Here is a 22,741-nt window from a genome sequence, read left to right on the forward strand (position 1 = left end):
AGACCTATTTTATCGCTCTCATTAACACCCTCTCACGCAATCCCTGTCAACTCTTTTCTACCTTTAACTCTCTACTTCGTCCTTCTTTACCTCCACCCACTAACTCAATGCCCAGGAGATCGCTAATCGCTTCAAAAACAAGATTGATACAATTCGTGATGAGATCTCCAATGTACAGATATGTCCCTCACCCTACACTCCTTGTCCACCTGCACAATCTTTACTCCCTTTTTTTAACCCAGCTACTATAAAGGAGGTTGCTAAACGTTTTTCTAAAGCCCACCTAACTACCTGTCCCCTGTGAGCTTGTTCCATCGCAAATACTACAGTCACCCTCTGGCTCTATCCTTCACTCTTTAACTCATATCTTCAATCTCTCCCTTTCTATTGGCATCTTCTCCAACTCTCTAAAACATGCGCTAGTCACCTCCAAACTTAAAAAGGCCTCATTGGACCCCACCAATCTTAACAACCTAATACCCATATCCTTACTCCCTTTTGCCTCCAAACTCCTTGAACGTCTAGTCTACAACCGACTGAGCTGCCACCTTATTGAGAATAACCTTCTCGATCCCCTTCAGTCTGGATTTCGCCCACAACACTCAACAGAAACTGCTCTCCTAAAACTCACAAACGACTTGCTAACCACTAAAACCAATGGTCACTATTCTGTACCCTTACTCTTGGACCTCTCTGCTGCCTTGACAAAGTTGACCACCCCCTCCTCCTCAAAAAAACTCTATTTACTTGGTCTCTGTGACTGTATTCTCCGTTGATTCGAATCTTACCTATCTCACCGCACATTCAGTGTAACTTACAACTCTACTTCCTCTTCTGCTACTCCTCTTACTGTTGGAGTCCCCCAAGGTTCTGTCCTTGGACCTCTCCTATTCTCGATCTATACTTGTTTCTTGGGTCAGCTGATAGCTTCCCATGGTATCAAATACCATTTCTATGCTGATGACACACAAATCTATCTCTCTACTCCTCAGCTCACCCCTTCAGTTTCCTCACGTATCAACAATTTACTAACAGACATATCAAACTGGATGTCACACCACTTCCTAAAACTCAATCTATCCAAAACTGAGCTCATATTATTTCCTACCCAACGTGCCTCCTCCCCTGAATTCTTGGTCAGGATCAATAGCACCACTATCAACCCATCCCTCCATGCCAGGGTGCTAGGGGTAACCCTGGATTCTGAACTATCCTTTCAGGCCCAAATCCAATCCCTGTCCAAATCATGCCGCCTTAACCTCCACAACATCTCCAGAATACACCCTTTTTTAACCAATGATACCACAAAGCTCCTAATTCACTCCCTAGTTATCTCTCACCTCGACTACTGCAACTCCCTCCTCATTGGCTTTCCTTTACATAGGCTATCCCCCCTCCAGTCCATCATTGAATACCGCTACCAGGCTCATTTACCTTACCAACTATTCATTGTTTGCTAACCCTCACTGCCAATCCCTCCACTGGCTTCCACTCGCCCAACTAATAAAATTTAAAATGCTAACAACAACTTACGAAGCCATTCACAACTCTGCCCCCAGCTACGTCACCAACCTGGTCTCAAAATATCAACCAAACCTTCGATCCTCCCAAGAGCTTCTGCTCTATAGTTCCCGTGTCACCTCCTCCCATGCTCACCTCCAGGACTTCTCCAGAGCTTCTCCCATCCTATGGAACTCTCTGACCCAATCTGTCCGACTATCTCCTAATCTATCTACCTTTAGACGATCCCTGAAAACCTTTCTCTTTAAAGAAGCCTATCCTACTTCTAACTAGTAAACTGCCTTTTATTTTCTGCATCAGCTCATCCCCCACAGCTATTTCCTTTTGTATCACTCAACCCTTCCTTGTAGATTGTAAGCTCTAACGAGCAGGACCCTATGTTTCATCTTGTACCAAATTGTATTGTAACTGTAATGTCTACCTTCATTTTGTAAAGCACTGCGTAAACATTTAACGCTATATAAATCCTGTATAATAATAATAATAATATAACATACCGCCTTCAGTTTATTGGTTGTCTCATTATATCCCATTAGATTTTTGGCAGCAAATTCCATGAAATAAGGATTTAGGATCCTGATGTTCTTAGGCTTCACATTCCAAATCATGGGAGGATCCCTCCAGAAGCCCTTTTTTAGCTACAAACATTTACACAAAAGGGTTCAGTAATGATATTACACTGTGTCTGTGTTGTCAATAAATTCAGCATCTAAGTTATCTGAGGTAATTCATGTGCATTTTAAACATCTAAAAGCTATAGTTTGTATGTGGCCCCATCTAATATACTCGTTTCTTAAAGTGTACTTTCACTTTGGCTGCCAAATTGGGATAACACCTATTTTGTATTTGCTACAGGTTCTCATTCACATAGCATAATGCAAATAAATTAAACATTGCTGCTTAAATGCTTGCTTTCTGAAAGTAAAGATTACCATATTTTTCGCTCCATAAGACGCACTTCTTTCCCCCCAAAAAAGGGGGGAAAAGGTCAGTGCGTCTTATGGAGCGGCCGGTCCGGTATTTCCGCCGCCGCTGCCACTGTGTCAGAATACCGGGCCGGCCGCTCAGCTCTTCTCTGCAGCAGGACCTTACCTGTTCCTCTGTTCAGCGCTGTACAGTGATCCCGCACCGGCATCTTTAGTGTGGGCACCCGGCTGTGACACATGACAGGTCCCAGAAGACGCCGGCCCGTTCACAAAGCACAGTGCTTCTCGCGCATGCGCAGTGGGCACACCGCTGTCAGCCGGGTGCCCACACTAAAGGGAGGACAACTCCGCAGAAGTGGGAGCGGGTGCCTGTCAAATTCAGGTACCTACTCTCCCTCTCTCCCCAAAGGTCTGCAGTCTCTTGGTCATCCCCTGTACTGTCTGCAGTCTCTGGTCATCCCCTGTACTGTCTGCAGTCTCTGGTCATCCCCTATACTGGCTGTTGTCTCTGGAACATCCCCTATACTGTCTGCAGTCTCTGGTCATCCTTTGTACTGTGTTTGCAGTGTCTCGCTATCTCCTGTACTGTGTCCGCAGTCTCTGGTCATCCCCTGTACTGTGTCTGCAGTCTCTGGTCATCCCCTGTACTGTCTGCAGTCTCTGGTCATCCCCTGTGCTGTCTGCAGTCTCTTGGTCATCCCCTGTACTATCTGCAGTCTCTGGTCATCCTTTGTACTGTGTTTGCAGTGTCTCGCCATCTCCTGTACTGTGTCCGCAGTCTCTGGTCATCTCCTGTACTGTGTCCGCAGTCTCTGGTCATTTTCTGTACTATGTGTGCAGTCCATTGGTTCAGAATATTTTTTTTCACCTCTAAAACCTAGGCGCTTATTATGGTCAGGTGCGTCTTATGGAGTGAAAAATACGGTAACTCAAAAAGTGAAAACTGAAAAAGGGGAAACTCAAAAAGTGATATTAAAGGCAATATTACAAAAAAAAACAAAAAACAGCCCAACAACAAACATTTTATACTTACCTGCTCTGTGCAGTGATTTTGCACAGAGCAGCTCCGATCCTCCTCTTCTGGGGTTCCCTGCTGGAGCTGCTGGCCCCTCTCTCCTGCCAAGTGCCCCCTTAGTAATCAGCTTGTTATGGGGGCTCCCAAGTCACTGCCCTGTGTGTCCATTCAAAAACAGCTGCAGCTTGACACCACCTCTCTCTCATCATTGGCTCACTGGCTGTGATTGACAGCAGTGGGAGACAATGGCTCCTGCTGCTTTCTCAGCCAATAAGGAGAGAGAGTCCCCGGACAGCTGAGGTTGTCATGCACAGTGCTAGGTCAGGATGGGGCCCAAATAAATATTAGGAGGGCTGCTGCACACAGAAAAATTTTTTACCATCATACATAAAGGTAAAACAAACCTTCAGCCTTTACAGCCACTTTAGGGTGATTGTAAAGCTTCTATTTTTTACATTAAAATAACAAACAGGTTTTGCACAGAGCAGCCTCAATCCCCCTCTTCTCAGGTCCTCTGTCAGCACTCTTGGCTCCTTCCCCCCTGCAGAGTGCACACGTGTCAGGAATGGACTCACCACTAGTGGTGCTGTGGCTCACTTGCTCTGTGGGCTGCAGTACCAGCTCCTACCAGAGGGTGCTTTCAGCAGCCAGGGTCTGACTCCTGCAATCAAGCCATCACCTGAGGCTGATTGCAGGAGGTCTATTTAAGCAGGACCAGGCCTGCAATCAGTGCCTTGGTGTTTGTTTCCCATGAGCCCCTGTACCTGGTATCCTGTGAGTCTTCTGTTGCCGACCTCTGCATTGTTCCTGACCCTGCTGACCGGCTCCTGTTTAACCCCTGGCTTGCCTGACCATTCTTCTGCCTGATCCTCTGTACCGCGCTGCCCGTGAGTTACTGAACCCGGCTTGTGACCCTGACCATTTTCTGCTTGCTCCTCCGGTACCTCGCTGCCCGCACGTTGCTGACCTGGCCTGACTGACTACGCCTTACGCTACCCAGACGATCCATCCATCCATCCTGCACGGATCTGTCCCTGTTACCAGGTCTGCCAGCCTCTTCACGTCAGGCTCCTTTCCCCGCACACCTCTGACGACGCTCTCTACCATTCGTACTCAGGGGTTGTGATCTGGTCTCAGTCTGCTCCAAGTCCATCCCCACCATCAGGGGCCCTGGTGAATAAGCAGATTGGGACTTAGACCCCGTGCCCTGAGGAACCCCGTGCTGTGGGCTGCTAGAGACGCAGCCAGGTGGTGCTTAACAGTACCAAATGGCCTGCCTGACCATTCCACCTCTCCAGCCCTGACTACACCTGTGTTACCACACATTTCTGGTCATACCCGGATCCCTAACAACACCATAGGAAGCTGCTTTCTATGTGGGCACTCATGCAGGCTCACACGTGACCCAGGCTGTTTGTGCATCTATTCAGACACACAGCCCGGCTTGGCCCTGCCTCCTGCTCACAGGTTTTGACTGACTTAGCCAAACTAGGGAGCGGGGAAAAGACCTGCTGCAGATGTGCACAGCGCTGGACTGAGATCGGGCTCAGGTGAGTTTTTTGGGGGAGCTGCTCTTAAAAACTTTTACTTTTACAACCACTTTAAGGAGGTAGCTGGGGTGTTATTTACCATAATTAACCCTAGCTGTACTGTACTGGCAGATCTCATTATAAGCTGTAAGCTAGATTGGAACATTACAAACATAACAAAGGGTTATGGATACCAAGCCCTGAATTTTGCCTTGTTTGTTAATGAGGGGAAATGCAATCTGTTCCGACTTTGTCACTGCACTTTCATTACATATAGTGAGGTTTTCTCTAAAAGTGGAAACTTACTTTAAAATGGTTGTAAACCCTTACATATACTTAGTGAAAGGACTATCGTCAGGTGATACAAAGACATGAAACAAATCCTCCTGCATAAATTGTACCTGTCTATCTGCAGTCTTCTCTTCTATACATCCATTTAAAGTGCTGAATTTATAAGTTTGTCTGAGAGTTTAGAAAAAAGGGGGCACACAGCTGAAGTTACTCTGTACAGCTCAGTGAAGAGAGTCCTGAGAACTGATTGGAAGGAAGAGACACACACCCCTTCACACAGCTCAAAGGAACAGAGCTGAGGCTGTCAATCTGCTGGGGGTCCTTTCCCTGTCACCATTTACAAAGCAGCAGGGAGAAATGGCGCTTAGTGCTTTTAATAGACATGTACACACTATAGAGCAGCAATGGGCAAACTACGGCCCGCGGGCCGTATACGGCCCGGCGGACCTTTTAATCCGGCCCGCGGAGTGTGATACATTGGCTGTCAGGATGTGTGTAGGTGGGGCAGCATGACGAACGTGAGGGGAGCTAGGCTCCTCTCACAGTCCGCCCTGAAGACCGGAATGGCGCGGGAACACGGCGTGAGGAACGCGCGGAGCAAAGGTAAGTGAATTGACACGGGGGACTTGGCTTACTACTTGGGGGGGAATAGTACTGTAGGGGATGAAATACTATATGAGGGATGAATTAATATGGGGGATGAATTAATATTGGGAATGAATTACTATAGGGGGGGTGAATTACTATGGGGGATGAATTACTATATGGGGGATGAATTACTATGGGGGATGAATTACTATATGGGGGATGAATTACTATGGGGGATGAATTACTATATGGGGGATGAATTACTATGGGGGATGAATTACTATGGGGGATGAATTACTATATGGGGGATTAATTACTATGCTTACTATGGGGGAATATTACTATACTTACTATGGATGACACATACACATCATTCATCTACTCTTGGTCCGGCCCCCGGTCCAATATATGAACCCATTGCGGCCCTCAAGTCAAAAAGTTTGCCCACCCCTGCTATAGAGCAATGGTCTCCAAACTGTGGCCCTTTGACTGCCTCTATCCGGCCCTCGAAGTACTATTACTCCCACTGATACCAATAAGGAGGCACCATTTCTTCCACTGGCACAAACTATGGGGCAATTTTACTTCCACTAACACCAATGATGGGGTACAATTCCTCCCACTGATATAAACAACTAGGTACTATTCCTTCAACTAATACCAAGGATGGGTACTATTCCTTCCTCTGATACCAATGATGGGGCACTGTTCCTCCACCTGACACCAATGATGGGGCACTATTCCTCCACCTGACACCAATGATGCAGTACTATTCCTCCCACTGTCACCATTGATGGGTCACTATTCATTCCACTGATACCAATGATGCGGCACTATTCCTCCCACTAATACCAATGATGGGGCAATATTCCTCCCATTAATACCAATGATGGTGCCATTTTTCTCCCACTAATACCAATGATGGGGCACTGTTCCTCCAACTAATACCAATAGCTGGACACTATTCCTCCTTCCACTGACTACAAGCACTATGTCATGTTTTTTACTCCTGACGTTCGGACATTTTCTACTCCCACTGGCCACTCCTGCCCTCCTAAAGTCAGAAGGACAGTAAACCGGCCCTTTGTTTAGGAGACCCCTGCTATAGAGGGATATGCTTTGTTCATATTTCATGTCTAAGGTTTATAACCACTTTAAGCCAATCATACAACCAATTTAACTCAAATAGAGAGATATGTTTTTTTTATATTTCATATCTGAGGTTTGCAACCACTTTAAAAGGATGGCCATTAATTAGTATTTAACAGGGGTCCTGTTATGCAGTTACAAAAAACTGGCTAATAATGATGAGATATTGCATATGCTGCTTTGCTAATATATTGGATAGATATCTTTCATTGTACTAGATGGGGTAATGCTGTATACTTGTACTGTACTCATGGTAATCTGCTTGATACTGGAAGTACATAATATAATGTCACGCACCCGTTTTTCATCGTTTATTATGGTTTTCATCCACAGAAAATCAGTATTCTTAAATGGCACCAGTACCATTAAAGTATTTGCATTGTTGTCCAACTCGGGGTCAGAAAAAGCAGATTCTGGGTAAAAAAAGCGTAATGTTGTCTTGTTGCCAACGTCATTCTCATATTTGTGGACTGGAGCATCGTTCATCCTGTGAAGGAAATATGTGGATTGTAGAATAAGTCAAAAATATTTTGTAGTACTGGATGGGATTTTTGAAGATGTACATACAATACTTTCAGTTTAACCACTTGCCTACCGGGCGCTTATACCCCCTTCCTGTCCAGGCCAATTTTCAGCTTTCAGCACTGTTGCACTTTGACAATTGCGCAGTCATGCAACACTGTATCCATATGAAATTTTTAGCATTTATTTCATACAAACAGAGCTTTCTTTTGGTGGTATGTACTCGCTGCTGGGTGTTTTATTTTTTTGCGCAACAGAGCAATAAATTTGAAAAAAAAGTTTTTCTTTGTTTCTATTATAAAATTATGCAAACAGATAATTTTTCTCCTTCACTGATGTGCATTGATGAGGCTGCACTGATAGGCGGCACTGATGATGCTGCACTGATATGCAGCAATGATGGGCGCTGATAGGCGGCACGGATGGGCAGCACTGATAGGTGGCACTGCCTGCACTGTGTGGGCACTGACTGGTGGCACTGTTGGGCACTGATGGGTGGCACTGATGGGCACAGGTGGGTGGCACTGCTGGGCAGCACTGAAGGGGGGCGCTGGTGGGTGGCACTGCTGGGCACAGGTGGGTGGTACTGCTGGGCACAGGTGGGTGGCACTGTTGGGCACTGATCATCAGAGCACTGATCAACAGTGCCCTGATGATTGGTGCCGATCTGTCCTCTGACAATTGCTGGTTATCGGCAGCACTCTCCTCACGCTGTTACAATGTGATATCGCCAGGTGCTCGCCCCCGGGAGCGCGCGGGATGGCTGGTTCTGGGAGGACGTCATATGACTCCCTCCCAGGACTGGACAACTGCGCTGTAGCCGTCATTTAACTATAGCGCAGTTGCCAAGTGGTTAAAATTGTACGTTAAAGCGGAGCTCCACCCAAAAGGTGAAGTTCTGCATTAAGGCTTCATCCCCCGCTCCCCGTTAAGGATTGGCACCTTTGTGGAGCGGGTACCCGAATCTGACAGGTACCCGCTTCCACATCCACTGCGATCGTCTGGGCAATTGGAAGCAGAAGTTTTCTTCCCTCCCCGTAGTCTTCTGGGACACATGACAGGTCCCAGAAGTATATGGGACCAGTCAAAAAGCACATCAGTGAGCACCCAGCTGAGCACACAACAGTTTTTGTAGCTGCTGACTTTTATTTTTTTTTTTAATTTTTACTGGACTTCTGCTTTAACCTTGAAAGCATTTCTTTATGAATACTTTCATGATTGTATATACATCTTTACATCAGACAACATGCGTGTTCATATGTATTTTGGGGCATGCTTGGTCAAATCTTTCCAATATCACAAAGCCAGCGCCAAAGGTTAAACGCCCACAGAAACTGAGGTTTGATCTGACATGCATTCTGACCCTGCTCCCCATGGCAGCCATATATACAGTTTTCCACTGTTCAGATACCTGGAGCAACTCAGTCATCAGCACATAGCTGCAGGTTTGTAGCAGGTTGATGTGCATACAGGAGCAAAAGAGGATATCCCTCGATATCCAGCCTGTGAAAAATACAACTCTGTCTTCCTTTATACCCAGCTTGCATTGGGAATTGTAGTGCAATGGTCTATAGCAGGCTTTCCTAACCTTTCCAATACTGAGGAACCTTTGAAATAACTTTCCGGCTAAAAATGACTATATCTACAACTCATGATTCATTAGGGTGATGGTCAGTGGGAAGAATGCTCCTTACACTTGTGGTCATTGGAAAGGATTACACCCTTACAGATAGCTAAAAAGATCAAGAGTGTTAGTGGGAACTTATCTGAGGAGCAAAAATTACTCATTGCTCAAGGAACCCCTAGCAAACTCTGGAGGAACCCTGGTTGAGAAACCCTGGTCTATAGATAGCCAAAGTACAGTTTCTTTCCCAAACTTCATTGTCCATGATTCGTTGCTGCCAACCATAAAGTTTCTTGAGCTCCTTCTGCTTGTCAGCACCCTCTGGTGAATGGAGGTGAGATAGTGTTAACCCATTCAGTTGAAGCCCATTGGTAGCACAGAGCGTACTGCAGCAGAGTGTTCTAAATCACTCTCTGTCTCTCACCAAAAAGCTGGCTAGATTTCCAACACTGATGTAGTAAAAAATAGATTCTGTGAAGGGGGGTGTATATATTGTATATAGATTCAGAAGATAACATGATGTCAGCATTTCACCATCTGTTTCTCTCTCCAAGTTGCAGACTGTACAGATCTCAGGGCGGTATCAGTTTGGGTGGGTCAGGCTACGTTGGAAATGCATGGCCCAGGAAGCAGACAGGAGGCCAGGTGATTCTGATCTCAGGGACAAACACAAGGTTCCTTTCTGCACCTGTACCACCTCCTTCTGAAATACAGAATAGCAACATGTCTCACCTTCCTGGGTGTCTCCATAGTATGCTCATTGCACACACCATTGCTGCCACTCTGAGCAAGTCACATGTAAGTGATTACTGAACTCCAGCACTTTGCTTCAAGTAGGTCTATATCCAGCAGCAAGAGCACTTTTTCAAGTTGGCTTTGTGACTGGGATTTGTCTAGCCCTGTTATGCAGAATTAGGGGTCAGCCTTTGACAATGAGAGTTTTCAAAATACTGCCACCTTTTGCACTTTGCTGAGGGCATTGTAACAATATGTATTTCAAGCCACAGGGAAATTATACATAATTTTGGTTTTGGGGAAGATTTTAGTGGTTTTTGGAATCTCACATTCTGCTACTTCATGGCAAAGGAAATTTAATGATTCCAAAAAAGCAGAAATCAGACTGTATCAACAACAAATCCGATTAATTTTTTACTGACTGGACTAACCTATTTCTGTATTTTGTACATTATTAGAAATGTATTATTGATTAGAGATGTAAGGTTGATTAGAGGATGATTGAATCTTCTAACTAATCTGCCTGCCCACTGGTCAGCAAATATTCCAAGCACTAGAGTAGAGGTTTGATCTCAGACTTGGAATGTTGGCTGTGCTAACTTGGAAGGTTTATTTGAATTGAAAGGGGGCAGGAGAATAGTGTTGCATGCATATGCTGTTGTCGCCACCTATCCATAGCAGAGAGGAAAAAGTATCCTAAACTGTCTAATCTATAATGTCATCTGCATGTATTATTACCAATATGTTTATCATCTTGCAATCATGCTGTATCATCTTGCAATCATGCTGTATTACCACTAAATATCTGCTCACTACTGTTACATAATTGATGTGCCAGTGCTGCAAGGCGAACATTTTACCCCACTAATCTCCCAGAACATAATTTTTTTTTTTTTTTTTTTTTTTTCTTTCGTCTTCCGTTTTCTTATTTATTACATCCTCTCTTTTTTCCATTTGGTTTCCTTTTACCCCCCAGTTAACATCCATGACTTTACACTATTCACCTGACAGCAATGGTCAATCACTGGTTAATTGGTTAATTGATCAATTAGACTCACGTTCCCTATATATTCACCCCTGTTCATCCACTTCCCCCTGCTTGAAAAAGGAGTGCACTTCCGCCTTCCACGGCCAGTGCATGCTCCTAAACGCGTCGCAGTGCACCCTGGGATCTGACGTCATCACGGCCACGCCGCCGCTACGTTCCAGCGTGCGTTCCATCCGGCTTTGAGGGAGGACATGCATGAAGGCTGGCCTCACCACTGTTCCCCCTCCAGCCACCACGCTGTTCCAGCCAAGAGCTGACCTCCCCACATCGCAGAGAGATGACGGCTCTTCACCCGGGTTACCACCCCACCGTTAACTATTGTTAACCACGGTTTTTATGCTTATGATTACTTCACACATGTGAGTGTTTCTACATTTAGACTTGAATTAAAAGACTTATTGCACTTAGAGGCGCTTCTCTCCTTTTTCTCATCTACAGAAGTTGCTACAGCTTATTTGGAAGCCTTGCCCTCAGTGCCACACGGAATCCTACGCTCTTCATACAGTAGCCACTAATACCACCATCACCCATACTACCATTTCCCAGGACTTTGCAGTGTTTGCGCTGTTACAACCCTTCCTCATTTTGTCTAATCTATGTTCCCCAGGAGCACTGCTAGGCAACAGGTTCTAACTTTGTCACCATAAAAACAAACAGACTGAATACCCCTGTTTTTTAATTGTTTTCTTACCTGATTACTATGTCGTATGTATTAATTTGATCACCAAGAGAGCTGTTCTTTAGGCGGTATCCACTTCCAACCACAATACAACTCTTGCACTGCAACCTTTTAGACAGAAAACAAGGATTACTTGGCTGTATTTGACATGGACAAATTAGACCTTGTTTAAAAATGGTAGTAAACCCACTTTGTATAGTTTTACCTACAGATAAGCTTATATAAAGCTTACCTGTAGGTAAAATGAATATTTCCTAAACGTGCACTGTTTAGGAGATATTCAAGTTTTTTTTGCAGCTGGTGCATACGTTCTGAAGAAACGACATACCCTTGCTGTTTCTTCAGAGCACTGTGCTGTGTTTTGAGACTCCCGTGCGCATGCGCAGGAGTGACATCATCGTGGCCCAGCTAGTCAGATGGCTGGAGCTCGCGAACCCAGAAGGAAGACCTGGTGAAGATGGAAGCCTCTATAGAGGTGACAGCACGCCGCTAGAGGGCTTCATTTTAAGGTAATGCGATGCATACTAGCACATTATGTCTTTAACTTGCAGGGGATTTTTTTTTTTTTATAGGACGTGGTTTAAGAAGAGTTTGAGATTACAGCTGTCATGGACTTTGTTTCCCAGCTGCTTTTATTATGTTAAAGCAGAACTCCAGTTAAAACTAGCATAATCAAAATAAACAGCCCATTAAAAGATATGGCCAGCTTTATTCAACCAGCTTCCTCTGAGTCCAAATATTTTATAATTTTATTCACTTCTAATTATCCTGAACCTAGGACACAAAATGTGTAGGTTTTGTTACATATGTCAGTGTTGTATGGTTTATAAAAAATGTATATATTTTAGATTCCAGATGTTTGGAAATTTGTTTTGGCACAAAGTTTGCAATTAACCTTCCTGGGAGGATGATAATTTACAGTAGGGCTGTCATGAATGGGTTAAAAAATATGATGACTTAATAAATAATTTAGGCATCAAAATAGTTTTTGCTAATAAAACAAATACACCCCAAACTCATCAATTGCAACTCATCAATTCAGAGTTAAGCTAAAATGATCGCCATAAAATTGTTATTTTATTACCTCTAGCTTGCAGGGAGATATTTGCTATGTGTTGTGCAATAGACTTGTACATTTTGTCATGTTACAACCAAAAACATAAATATATTTTATTGTGATTTTATGTGATTAGCCAACACAAGGTGGCACATAATTGTGAAGTGGAAAGAAAATGTTAAATGGTTTTCAAAATATTTTAACAAGTACATTTCTGAATAGTGTGGCATGCATTTGTATTCAGCCCCCCTGAGTCAATACTTTGTAGAACCACCTTTCACACCACCTGCAGCTGAAAGTCTTTTTGGGGATGTCTCTACCAGCTTTGCACATCTAGAGAGTGAAAGTTTTGCCCATTCATCTTTGCAAAATAGTTCAAGCTGTCAGATTGGATGGAGAGCGTCTGTGATCAGCAATTTTCAAGTCTTGCCAAAGATTCTCAATTGGATTTGGGTCTGCACTTTGATTGGCCCATTCTACCATTCCATTGTAGCTCTGACTGTATGTTTAGGGTCATTGTCCTGCTGGAAGGTGAACATCTGCCCCATTCTCAAGTCTTTTGCAGACTCTTAACAGGTTTTCTTCTAAGATTGTCCTGTATTTAGCTCCATCCATCTTCCCATCAACTCTGACCAGCTTCCCTGCTGAAGAAAAGCATGCCCACAGCATGCTGCTGCCACCACCATGTTTCACAGTGGGGATGGTGTGTTCAGGGTGATGTGTCGTGTTAGTTTTCAGCCACACATAGCGCTTTACTTTTAGGCCAAAAAATTCAATTTTGGTCTCATCTGAACAGAGCATCTTCTTCCACATGTTTGCTGTGTCCCCCACATGGCTTCTCGCAACTGCAAATGGGACTTCTTATGGCTTTCTTTCAACAATGGCTTTCTTCTTGCCACTGTTCCATAAAGGCCAGATTTGTGGAGTGCATGACTAATAGTTGTAGTGTGGACAGATTCTCCCACCTGAGCTGTGGATCTCTGCAGCTCCTCCAGAGAACTCTTGGCTGATTTTCTGATTAATGCTCTCCTTGCCTGTCCTGTCAGTTTAGGTGGACGGCCATGTCTTGGCAAGTTTGCAGTTGTGCCATACTTCTATTTTTGGATGATGGATTGAACAGTGCTCCGTGAGATGTTCAAAGCTTTGGATATTTTTTATAACCTAACCCTGTTTTAAACCTCTCCACAACTTTGTCCCTGGCCTGTCTGGTGTTCCTTGGCCTTCATGGTGCTGTTTGTTCACTAATGTTCTCTAACAAACCTCTGGGGGCTTCACAGAACAGTGTTTATACTGAGATTAAATTGCACACAAGTGGACTCTATTTAGCAATTAGGTAACTTCTAAAGGCAATTGGTTCCACTTGACAGGTTCTGTTTATGGCAACATCTGGCAACATCTGGTTGCCTCCATCCCATAGAGAATTGATGTTTTATAAATTTGTTATATGATTGTACAAATATTGAGTACTTTATTGTTAATTATACTATAATATATACTTCATATTGTATGTCCTGTGTAAACATTTGCATATGTTATTCTAAACTGTAAAAAGCTAAAATAGCAGCACATTTATTACTGTATTTGCAGACGGACTGCGTCACAGTAATAAATACAGGCTTAAAAAAATAAATCTGAAAGTGTTACTAAACCCATATCAGTAAAATCAGTCTATATATGCAGTAAAGCATGCTTTTATACTCACTGTGGAACCAAAGTGGTTAATCCTCTGCATTATGTAAAAAAAAGCTGTTTGCTCCTGACTTCTTAGATCCGCCCCTTTTTCTACCATCCCCAATCCATCAGCTAATAGTACAGTGCTCTAGGAGTTACTCTGCACCTGCTCAGTTTGGTGTGTATTGCTAAAGAGCCTTTTTTTCTTTGAGAGGGTGCATGTGGTCAGCCCAGGGCAAATCAGCAATGTCCAAACAGGGGGTGAGGGGTCATGCAGCCTCATAGGACCACTGGACACTTACAGAAAACACAAGGCTGCTTTATACTGCTGATGAGAAACGATATTTAGCAGTTTATATTTACTAAAATAATTGCATTTCCATGTTCTGTGTACTGTGGGAGACCAGATATAGTGAATGCATTGTCTTGGGTATAGTAAAACTTTAAGTCAGTGGGAAACATCACAGTGATTTTGAAATTGCACTGGTACGAGGATGCAAAAATTATCTTTTATTGTTCTTAAAAAAACAAGGGTTTCACCGATACCAGTTTTATACTGGGGAATACGGGTATCGATAGTTTCTGTCAAGTACTTGCCGATACCTAGTACCAATACCTTTGCGGTGCAATATGAGCCCATACAAAATGGGCGCTGCTCCTGTGTGAACCCAGTATAGAAAGTGCAGCAATGGGCAAACATTTTATTTAAAAAATGTTAGAACAAATCACATGTTAAAAGTACATATCTTGCTTGTGAAATCTACATCTGCACGGTCATAGTGTTCCTGTCCCATGGGACCAGCCAATTATGGAAAACCACGGCCGTTTGCGGTGCTCACAGGGCTGAAGGAGATGTATAGGAAGTCCGCCCTCAAGCTGACATCACGTCCGCCCTATACCCACGTGTGGTCTGCAAGCTGGTTTACAGGGGTCCTGGAAATTCCTGCATCTCCTCCGGCCCTGTGAACACCGCAAGCGGTTTACACAGGAGCAATGTCAGAAACCGCATGCGTTTCGAACAGGAATTTCATCGCATTCCTGTTCGAGTCACTTGCAATTCTTTGCAGTGTGAGTTGAGCCCACTCATTTTTTATGGGCTCAACTTGCACTGCAAAAGTATCAGTATTGGGTAACGGAACACTTTGCACAAGAACGAATACTCGAGCAAATATTCGGTATCGGCACCAATACTATAACCAGTGTCAGTGCAACCCTAAAAGAAACCGCATAATACGTAATAATACGTGTATGATCAACTACCTAACATAAACATAATGCTATTCTTCCTTTCTACTGTGGCAGGAAAAAATATTTCTACAGTTGTGGGGAGTGGCAGTGCAGTACCAACCACATCACATATGGAAAAGGAGATGGGTCTAAGCATCAGCAGGACTGTGATTGTAAAAGTTCCTCACATGGAATTTGTCCCTGACATTGCATTTCCTCTATAGTGACACCTAAAAAGTGAAGTGTTGTAGGAATCTTTATTCAGGTGTCTGTGCCAGTACCAAACTGTAATCTTCAAATGCATAGGGGGCAAGACACTTGTGAAAAAAGGCTCTGCATATGTATAAATATACATTACCTTTCAAGCTCGATTGGGATGTGGTAATGATTTGTAGCAGCCAGCACCTGCATTATTTCATCTTCTGAAATAAAGTAGACTAGTTAGTTAAATAATTAGTTTTCCTACTGCTTTTACTGTACATTTGTGTCATGTTTAATCATTTGAGTACCAGCATGTAATACCCCTTCATTACCAGGTCGCTTTTCAGTTTTCAGCGCAGTGATAGTTTAACTGACAATTATTCTGTCATGCAACACTGTACCCAAATTAATTTTACATCATTTTTGGACAGATAAAGCTTACTTTAGGTAGTTTTTACTAACTGCTGTTTTGTTTATGTTTCATTATAAAAAAGAAAAAATACCACACATTTTGATAAAATCATGTTACCCTTTCTTGTTCATAAAATAAAAATACCAGAATAGTATTAAATCCCCAGAAATTAAGAAACATACTGCTTTTGAGGGTGTAAAACACGGAGCTTGCAAATAGTGCACTAGATACACTAAATGTATAGGTTTTAAGCAGAGGTAGGAGGAAATTAATGGTTAAAGTACTGGTCACATATAGTGGCAGGAGCTATAGCACTTGTAGCTGCTGACTTTATGTCTTCCCTTAGCCGGGTGAAGTTTCTCTTTAAGGCCATATGCCCACTGGATGTTTTGCTCATGTGCGTCAAATCCCTGCATTCTCAGGCTCCTGGAAGGCATAGATGCAAAGTCTAGCCCCACTGCCTGCAGCCCAGTCTGAAATATGCTGTGCCTGGACACTGTACTAATTGGTAATCTTGTTTATAGCCCACAGCTTTCAAGGACAAATGCCTGGAATGCAGAATACCTGTATATAGTATGGAACTATCCCTATCAGTTCTGTTCCTGCAACTGAAGGATCTTACACATCCCCACCAGCCATATATTGTACAAACACAACATTCAGTTTTTGCCTAATAACCATTACATATGTTTTTGGGCCATTGGAGGAAGCTAGAACACATAAAGGAGAGCTGTACAGACATTTCAAGAACATACAAACTCCATTCAGATAGTGTTAATGGTTATAAAAAAAAAATGAACCCAGTACTCAACATAGTACTAAGCAGCTGATTGCGTATCTGTTGAATTTTGTGATATAGGTCATATCATGCAGTATTTCAGGTTATTAAACATGAACAAAATCAGTGTTTTGTCACTGCTTACCGCTGTCCTTTGTACCGTACGGCAGGGAGTATTTGGACTGTTTTGTCACCCAGAAATAATCACTAAGCTGTAGAAAGACAGGGTGGTCGTTGGAATAACTGAAATATAACACATAATATTACATGAAAAGTTATTTATGGTTTCCATATAGATAGGTGTTGTTGTTCTGTTGGCATGGTATATTTATATTTTGCATACATTAACTCTCAGGAAGCTTGTAGTGAATATTAATCTGGTTAACAATACATCTGTTTACAACATGATAGGCTTCCATAGAGATGTATGGAAACTGGTAAATTATGAAAGATAATTTCAGTATTTGCACTTCTAGACTGCTAGTCTGTGCACACTGGGGTACCTAACTGGTCAACTTTATGAAAATCTACAAGAAGATTGTTAAAACCGTATGGATTTTCAAAAAGCCTTTTCTTTCTTGGACTGAATAGTTAGAATCTGACTGATGTTGCTGTAAATCTCTTACTGATGTTGCTGTAAATCTCTTAATGAGTAAAAAAATACAATGCAGCAGAATTGCAACTGGAAAAGTTGTCATAGGACTTAGAACATTAGATAAAAACAGTTAATCAAAAAAATCCATCTAGATAACTAAAAAGCTTGGTCAATTTTGCAACTCCTGCTTGCAGACTTGTTAGATAAACAAGTATATAAAGTGGGCGGAGTGAGGTTTACTACACCCAAATGGGGACTCAGAGTGAGCACTTGCTTGTGCCCCCAAAAGTGGGCTGAAGCTGCTGTTTAATCCTTTCTGAGTCAGTGCTAATGAGCCTGTACTGGATTTCATCATCCCAATAACCTGTCACCTCACTCCTAGTGACATTGTTTCGTATGCTTCACTTGTACTCTTGTACATCAACTGTGCTTACTCTTCTCCTGAGGCCGTAGTCCATCTTCCGTGACTCCCAGGTTGCTTCCCTAGAATGCTCTGTGCTACAATGTCAAACCTAGTATTGGGGTTCTGACTGCTAGGGAAGGAGCCTATCAGGGCCTCACCTTTGCCAAGTCACCACTTCTTGATCAGCTGGCTGCTTATGCATTTGACACTAGTAATGTAATTAGTAGCAACAGCAGTATAGCCTCTTTCGAAAAGGTTTACTGCATGTTAGACATTTGTACTTCATCTTCTCTATCTCATCTTGACCCCTTTACTCAGCCCTGTTCTTGTGATATGCCATGCTTGCATTGTACCCCTTTAAGATTGTCCTAATGTGACTTCAGACCAGGTCAAATTGAATAACAATAAATATTCTTTACTGAAGTTGTTGAAAAATAATGGAAAGTTCACATGATATCCACTTCTGGATCAGTCGCTGGACTTTCGGTGGTTATACTGGAGTGAGTCCTGCAGTTGCAGACATCACCCCGGCAGGGGCGGACTGACAACTCATGGGGCCCCCGGGCAATAGGGGATCATGGGGCCCCTGTGTCCTTGCCCAAACTCAAAAAATCCTATGAAAAAGGTAACAGGGGCATCTCATGGGGCCCCCTACTGACCCTGGGCCCTCGGGCAGTACCCGAGTTTCCAAATGGTCAGTCTGCCTTGCACCCCAGTACTGTTTTTTAGAGCCGGTGGTCAGCTCTCTTGAATAGGCAGTTGGAGCAGCTAACTAGCCATGGGATGGGACATCCCTCCCCTTCTGCCACCGTGTGCAGCTCTCTTTGGATCTCCCATCCTACCAGGAGTCCTGAATGACTATCCAGCACGTCAAACAGAGCCGGAATCGGCTTTGATCGGCTCTCACTTATAGTAAACCAGAAGAGAAGACCTGACATTACTTCTCAGAAACTAATTTTATAAATTCTGAAAGCATTCAAAAACACAGATCTTGGTGTTTTTGAATGTTTCAAGTGCAGAGGAGAGATTTGGAGTCTAATTGATAAGATTGCTAAGACATTTTCTAGCAAAAAATATTGATTTTAAAATGTAAACAAAAAGTGCTAGAAATGGCCTGAAGCTGGAGTGGGTATCTTCAATACACATTCCTGAACATATTCTTCTAAGTGCTCCCTTTGATAGTTCACTAGTACCCCTAATTGCCCCTTGAGGTAGTCATACCTTTGTTAGGTAAGAACGTTTTTTTTAAATTGAAAGCATATCCCTTGAACCCAAACTGGGCTACCATAGAGGGTGGTTAAGCCTCAAGATGGCAATTGCTTCCTGCCTCAGTACTTGTTCCCTTCCCATGCATAGAACGACTCCTCACAGATTGCTGATCTCCTGTATTTTTGCACTTCTCAGGCACATGAACACCTGAGATTATAATGACTGCATGAAAACTTATTAACTGTTTGCCCCAGCAGAAGGCAGTACTTCCTAAAAAGTCCAGGAAAAGCTAGCCAGCAGAACTAACCCTTCCTTCGCAGGACCAATTCTGCAGGGCAACATAACTAAACAGTACAATGAATCCCCATTGCAATATACAGTGCTACAAGGAATACCAATAGGGCACAATAAAATAAAATAACAAACAGCTCTTACATCATGACAACACCTTCTGAAAGCACGTGCTTACAGGTGGATGAAGCAAATATCAAAGGATGTTTGTGGAAGCAGGGAGGAGACTGAAGATAAACAGAAGGTAGAGAGGACAGGAGGAAAACTTCTCTGTACGGTGAACCACACCTAGTCGTATAAAGTATTCTTCAGTAAGCTCAGACCTTTTTTCTGATTCAACATTCATAAAATTTTTAATAATGACTGTTTATTTCATATAGAAAATAGATTTTAGGGTTTAGTTTTACTCTGCATACTTACTTGCTAATGACAGCCGATGCTCTAGAAGCCACATATCCTGGACTGCATGTCCCCGCGATATACTGATCTGACCTTTTGTGAAGTACAAACCAACAAGATCCATTAGATCTAATGTAAACAAAAACTGAGGGCAGTTTTCTAAGTCTGTGCCTTTGCCCTAGTGAATGTCATGTATCTGCTAGTTAAATGGATATTGGGGCTTAAAGCCTAATTCTGGGATACAGGCTCCCCTCTTTCTCTTTTGAAATCCCTTCCTGCTTTCTTTTTTAATATACTTTTCCATATATCTTCAAGCTGGTCATGTAATGCACAGGGGCCTCTTAGTGTTTTCTTTTAGAGGTGAGGGATCCCAGATGATGGCAGAGAACAGAGCTGTCGTGATAACATCAGGACTGCTCTCTGCATCAATACAATGTGAGTGCAGGGTGCTGAGATGATGCCTGCACATGGGCAGTCCCATAATGTCCTGCACTCACTGGGCGTGCTCAGTCTCTTGGGTCATTCTACCTACAAGACTGCAGACATCCTGTGGTGAAATGGATTTAGGAGTCAGGCCTGAAGAGGAGGTGAGTATTGCACAGATTGGCTTTTTTTTATGCTAAAAACTAAAAAAGTGTATGTGCGTGTATATAAGGGTCTTTGGCTCATCCAGGAATCCACATTTCTGGAAGTGGTAGTGGGTGGTCCATACTGTTGCACTAAATGGTTTGTCACATAATGACACATTACAAGACTGAGGAATAATGCCACCCAAGTGGGTAGGTCTATAAACAGTCTGTGCTCTTAGAAGTAAGTTGAATGATGTTGGCTAACATTCAACCCAGAAACCTAGTGATAGCAAAATTGTAATAAAGGGGCAGCTCTTGACTGAAGATGAGTATTGCATCAAGCGCTGCTCACTATTTTTAATAATGCTGGCTTCTTGCATCTAAAACAGTGGAGCACTGTGGCCGTTGGTAGCAGAACTATAAACTCAGGAGGACTAAGTTTACAAAACTGGTAGGTTGTTATCTAGGAGCCCCAGGCTAAAAGTATCAGTTTTGTGTAAACTGACCATTTAAAGAAGGAGTTTAAAGTGGATCATGGGATCAGTTATGACACTAGCCATTTCATGGTTTAACAATTTGGTTGACAACACAAGCAAATGTGACAGCTATCATTCACGGCATGCCTTAAGCATAACTTTTTTTTTTCGGGAATTGGGTAAAGTGATTGTAAAGCTATATTTTTTAAATTAAAAGAATAAACATGTTCTACTCATCTGCTCTGTGCAATAGTATTGCATAGAGCTGCCTCAAACCCCCTCTTCTGGGGTCTTCCACCGATGCTCTCCCCTCCTCTTCAGTATCTATTCCCATAGCAAGAGCTTACTATGAGGGCAGATGCGCAGGCTCACTTCCGAGTCGGACTCTGTGTATCCATTGACACACACAGTGCTGGCTCTTGCTGCTGTCACTGAACCTGTAAGGAGAGGTATAGAGCAGTGGATCACTGGATTGAGATTGGGCTCAGGTAAGTATTTAGCAGGGGCTGGGGAGAGCTGAGCATGGAAGGTTTTTAACCCTAATGCAGTAATTGTAACTACGTTAAATTGATGGGTTTAGTTCTGAAAACATTTACATTCAAGGTATACTGTGAATGCTAATAGTCACAGTTGTATGTGCTCTCAGTTAAACTATCAAGCCATCAAGTGACTGGTGTCATAAGTAATCTCATGTGCAGTACCATTGCAACTGTGGATCAAACAAAGGCTAAGGTGCTTGCTTCCTTGGCAGTAAAGGATAGGAGGATTTAGTTCTACTTTATATTGCCACACTACTGGCAGCAGTATGAGCAGTATGTTGTGATCATTAGAGTCTCATTAATGCTTTTTTTTTTTTTTTTTTTTAGTATTTTTACATCTGCATTCACACCTATCCATTTTCTGGCAGATACATTTTCTATTGAAATCTATCACTTTTCAGGTCAACGCGCATGCTTGTTGACATACATCTCAAAGCATGTTATAAAATGCCTTGATGTGTTTTTATGCTTTCCATTTATTTCAGTTGAAACACATTTGCATTAAAGACACAAAACAAATTGGAGTAATACAGCAGGTAAAATAAATTTTAAACATGTCACCATTTGCTCAGTAAATATATTTCTAAAGGTGCTATTGACATGAAATTTCCAACACACATTGGTAACAACCCATGAAATCCATACATACAAAGAAACCAAAACAAATAAGTTCAGAAATTAAGTTATGTGTAATAAAATGGAATGACACAGGGAAAAAGTATTGAACACAAAGAAAGGGAGGTGCCAAAAGGCATGGAAAGGCAAGACTCCAGCTGAAATCTATCAGTAATTAGAAAGCAATCTTGCCCCTTGTCAGTTCAAATTAATTTTGGCTGGTTCAGTCTCAACTGATGGCCTATAAAAAGGTGTCTCAATACCAAGGTGTCACAGAAGAAACATCTCATGATGGGTAAAAGCAAAGAGCTCTCTCAAGACCTTTGCAAACCTTATTGTTGGAAAACATACTGATGGTATTTGTTACAGAAAGATTTCTAAACTTCTGAATGTTCCAGTGAGCACTGTTGGGGGCCACAATCCAGATGTGGAAAGAACATCATTTCACCATAAGCACCACAACCAGGTGCTCCTCACAAGATGTCTGACAGGAGTGAAAATAATTATCAGACGAGTTGTCCAAGAGCCAAGGACCACTTGTGGAGAGCTTCAGAAAGACCTGGAATTAGCAGCTACAATTATTTCAAAGAAAACAATAAGTAATGCACTCAGCTGCCATAGCCTGTATGCACACTCACCAAGCAAGATTCCATTGCTGAAAAAAAAGCATAT

The 22,741-nt window shown here is 42.8% G+C and overlaps 1 protein-coding gene across 2 annotated transcripts in view; it reads right to left on the reverse strand.

Moving 5' to 3' along the window:
- LOC149447751 (CMP-N-acetylneuraminate-beta-galactosamide-alpha-2,3-sialyltransferase 4-like) overlaps positions 1 to 22,741 on the reverse strand; it is an 88,993-nt gene that overhangs the window by 16,379 nt on the left and 49,873 nt on the right. For both annotated transcript variants that reach the window (XM_089652102.1, XM_089652101.1), the window contains exons 3-8: positions 19,892 to 19,963; positions 17,119 to 17,216; positions 15,941 to 16,004; positions 11,640 to 11,735; positions 7,317 to 7,506; positions 2,019 to 2,159 (exon numbers count right to left, since the gene is read on the reverse strand). In XM_089652102.1, the coding sequence (XP_089508228.1) occupies positions 2,019 to 2,159; positions 7,317 to 7,506; positions 11,640 to 11,735; positions 15,941 to 16,004; positions 17,119 to 17,216; positions 19,892 to 19,963 (661 nt within the window). The remainder of the gene's footprint in view (positions 1 to 2,018; positions 2,160 to 7,316; positions 7,507 to 11,639; positions 11,736 to 15,940; positions 16,005 to 17,118; positions 17,217 to 19,891; positions 19,964 to 22,741) is intronic.

Source organism: Staurois parvus, unplaced genomic scaffold (assembly GCF_062004578.1).
Source record: "Staurois parvus isolate SC_StPar_1 unplaced genomic scaffold, SC_StPar_1.0 ptg000671l, whole genome shotgun sequence".
Lineage (NCBI taxonomy): Eukaryota > Metazoa > Chordata > Amphibia > Anura > Ranidae > Staurois > Staurois parvus.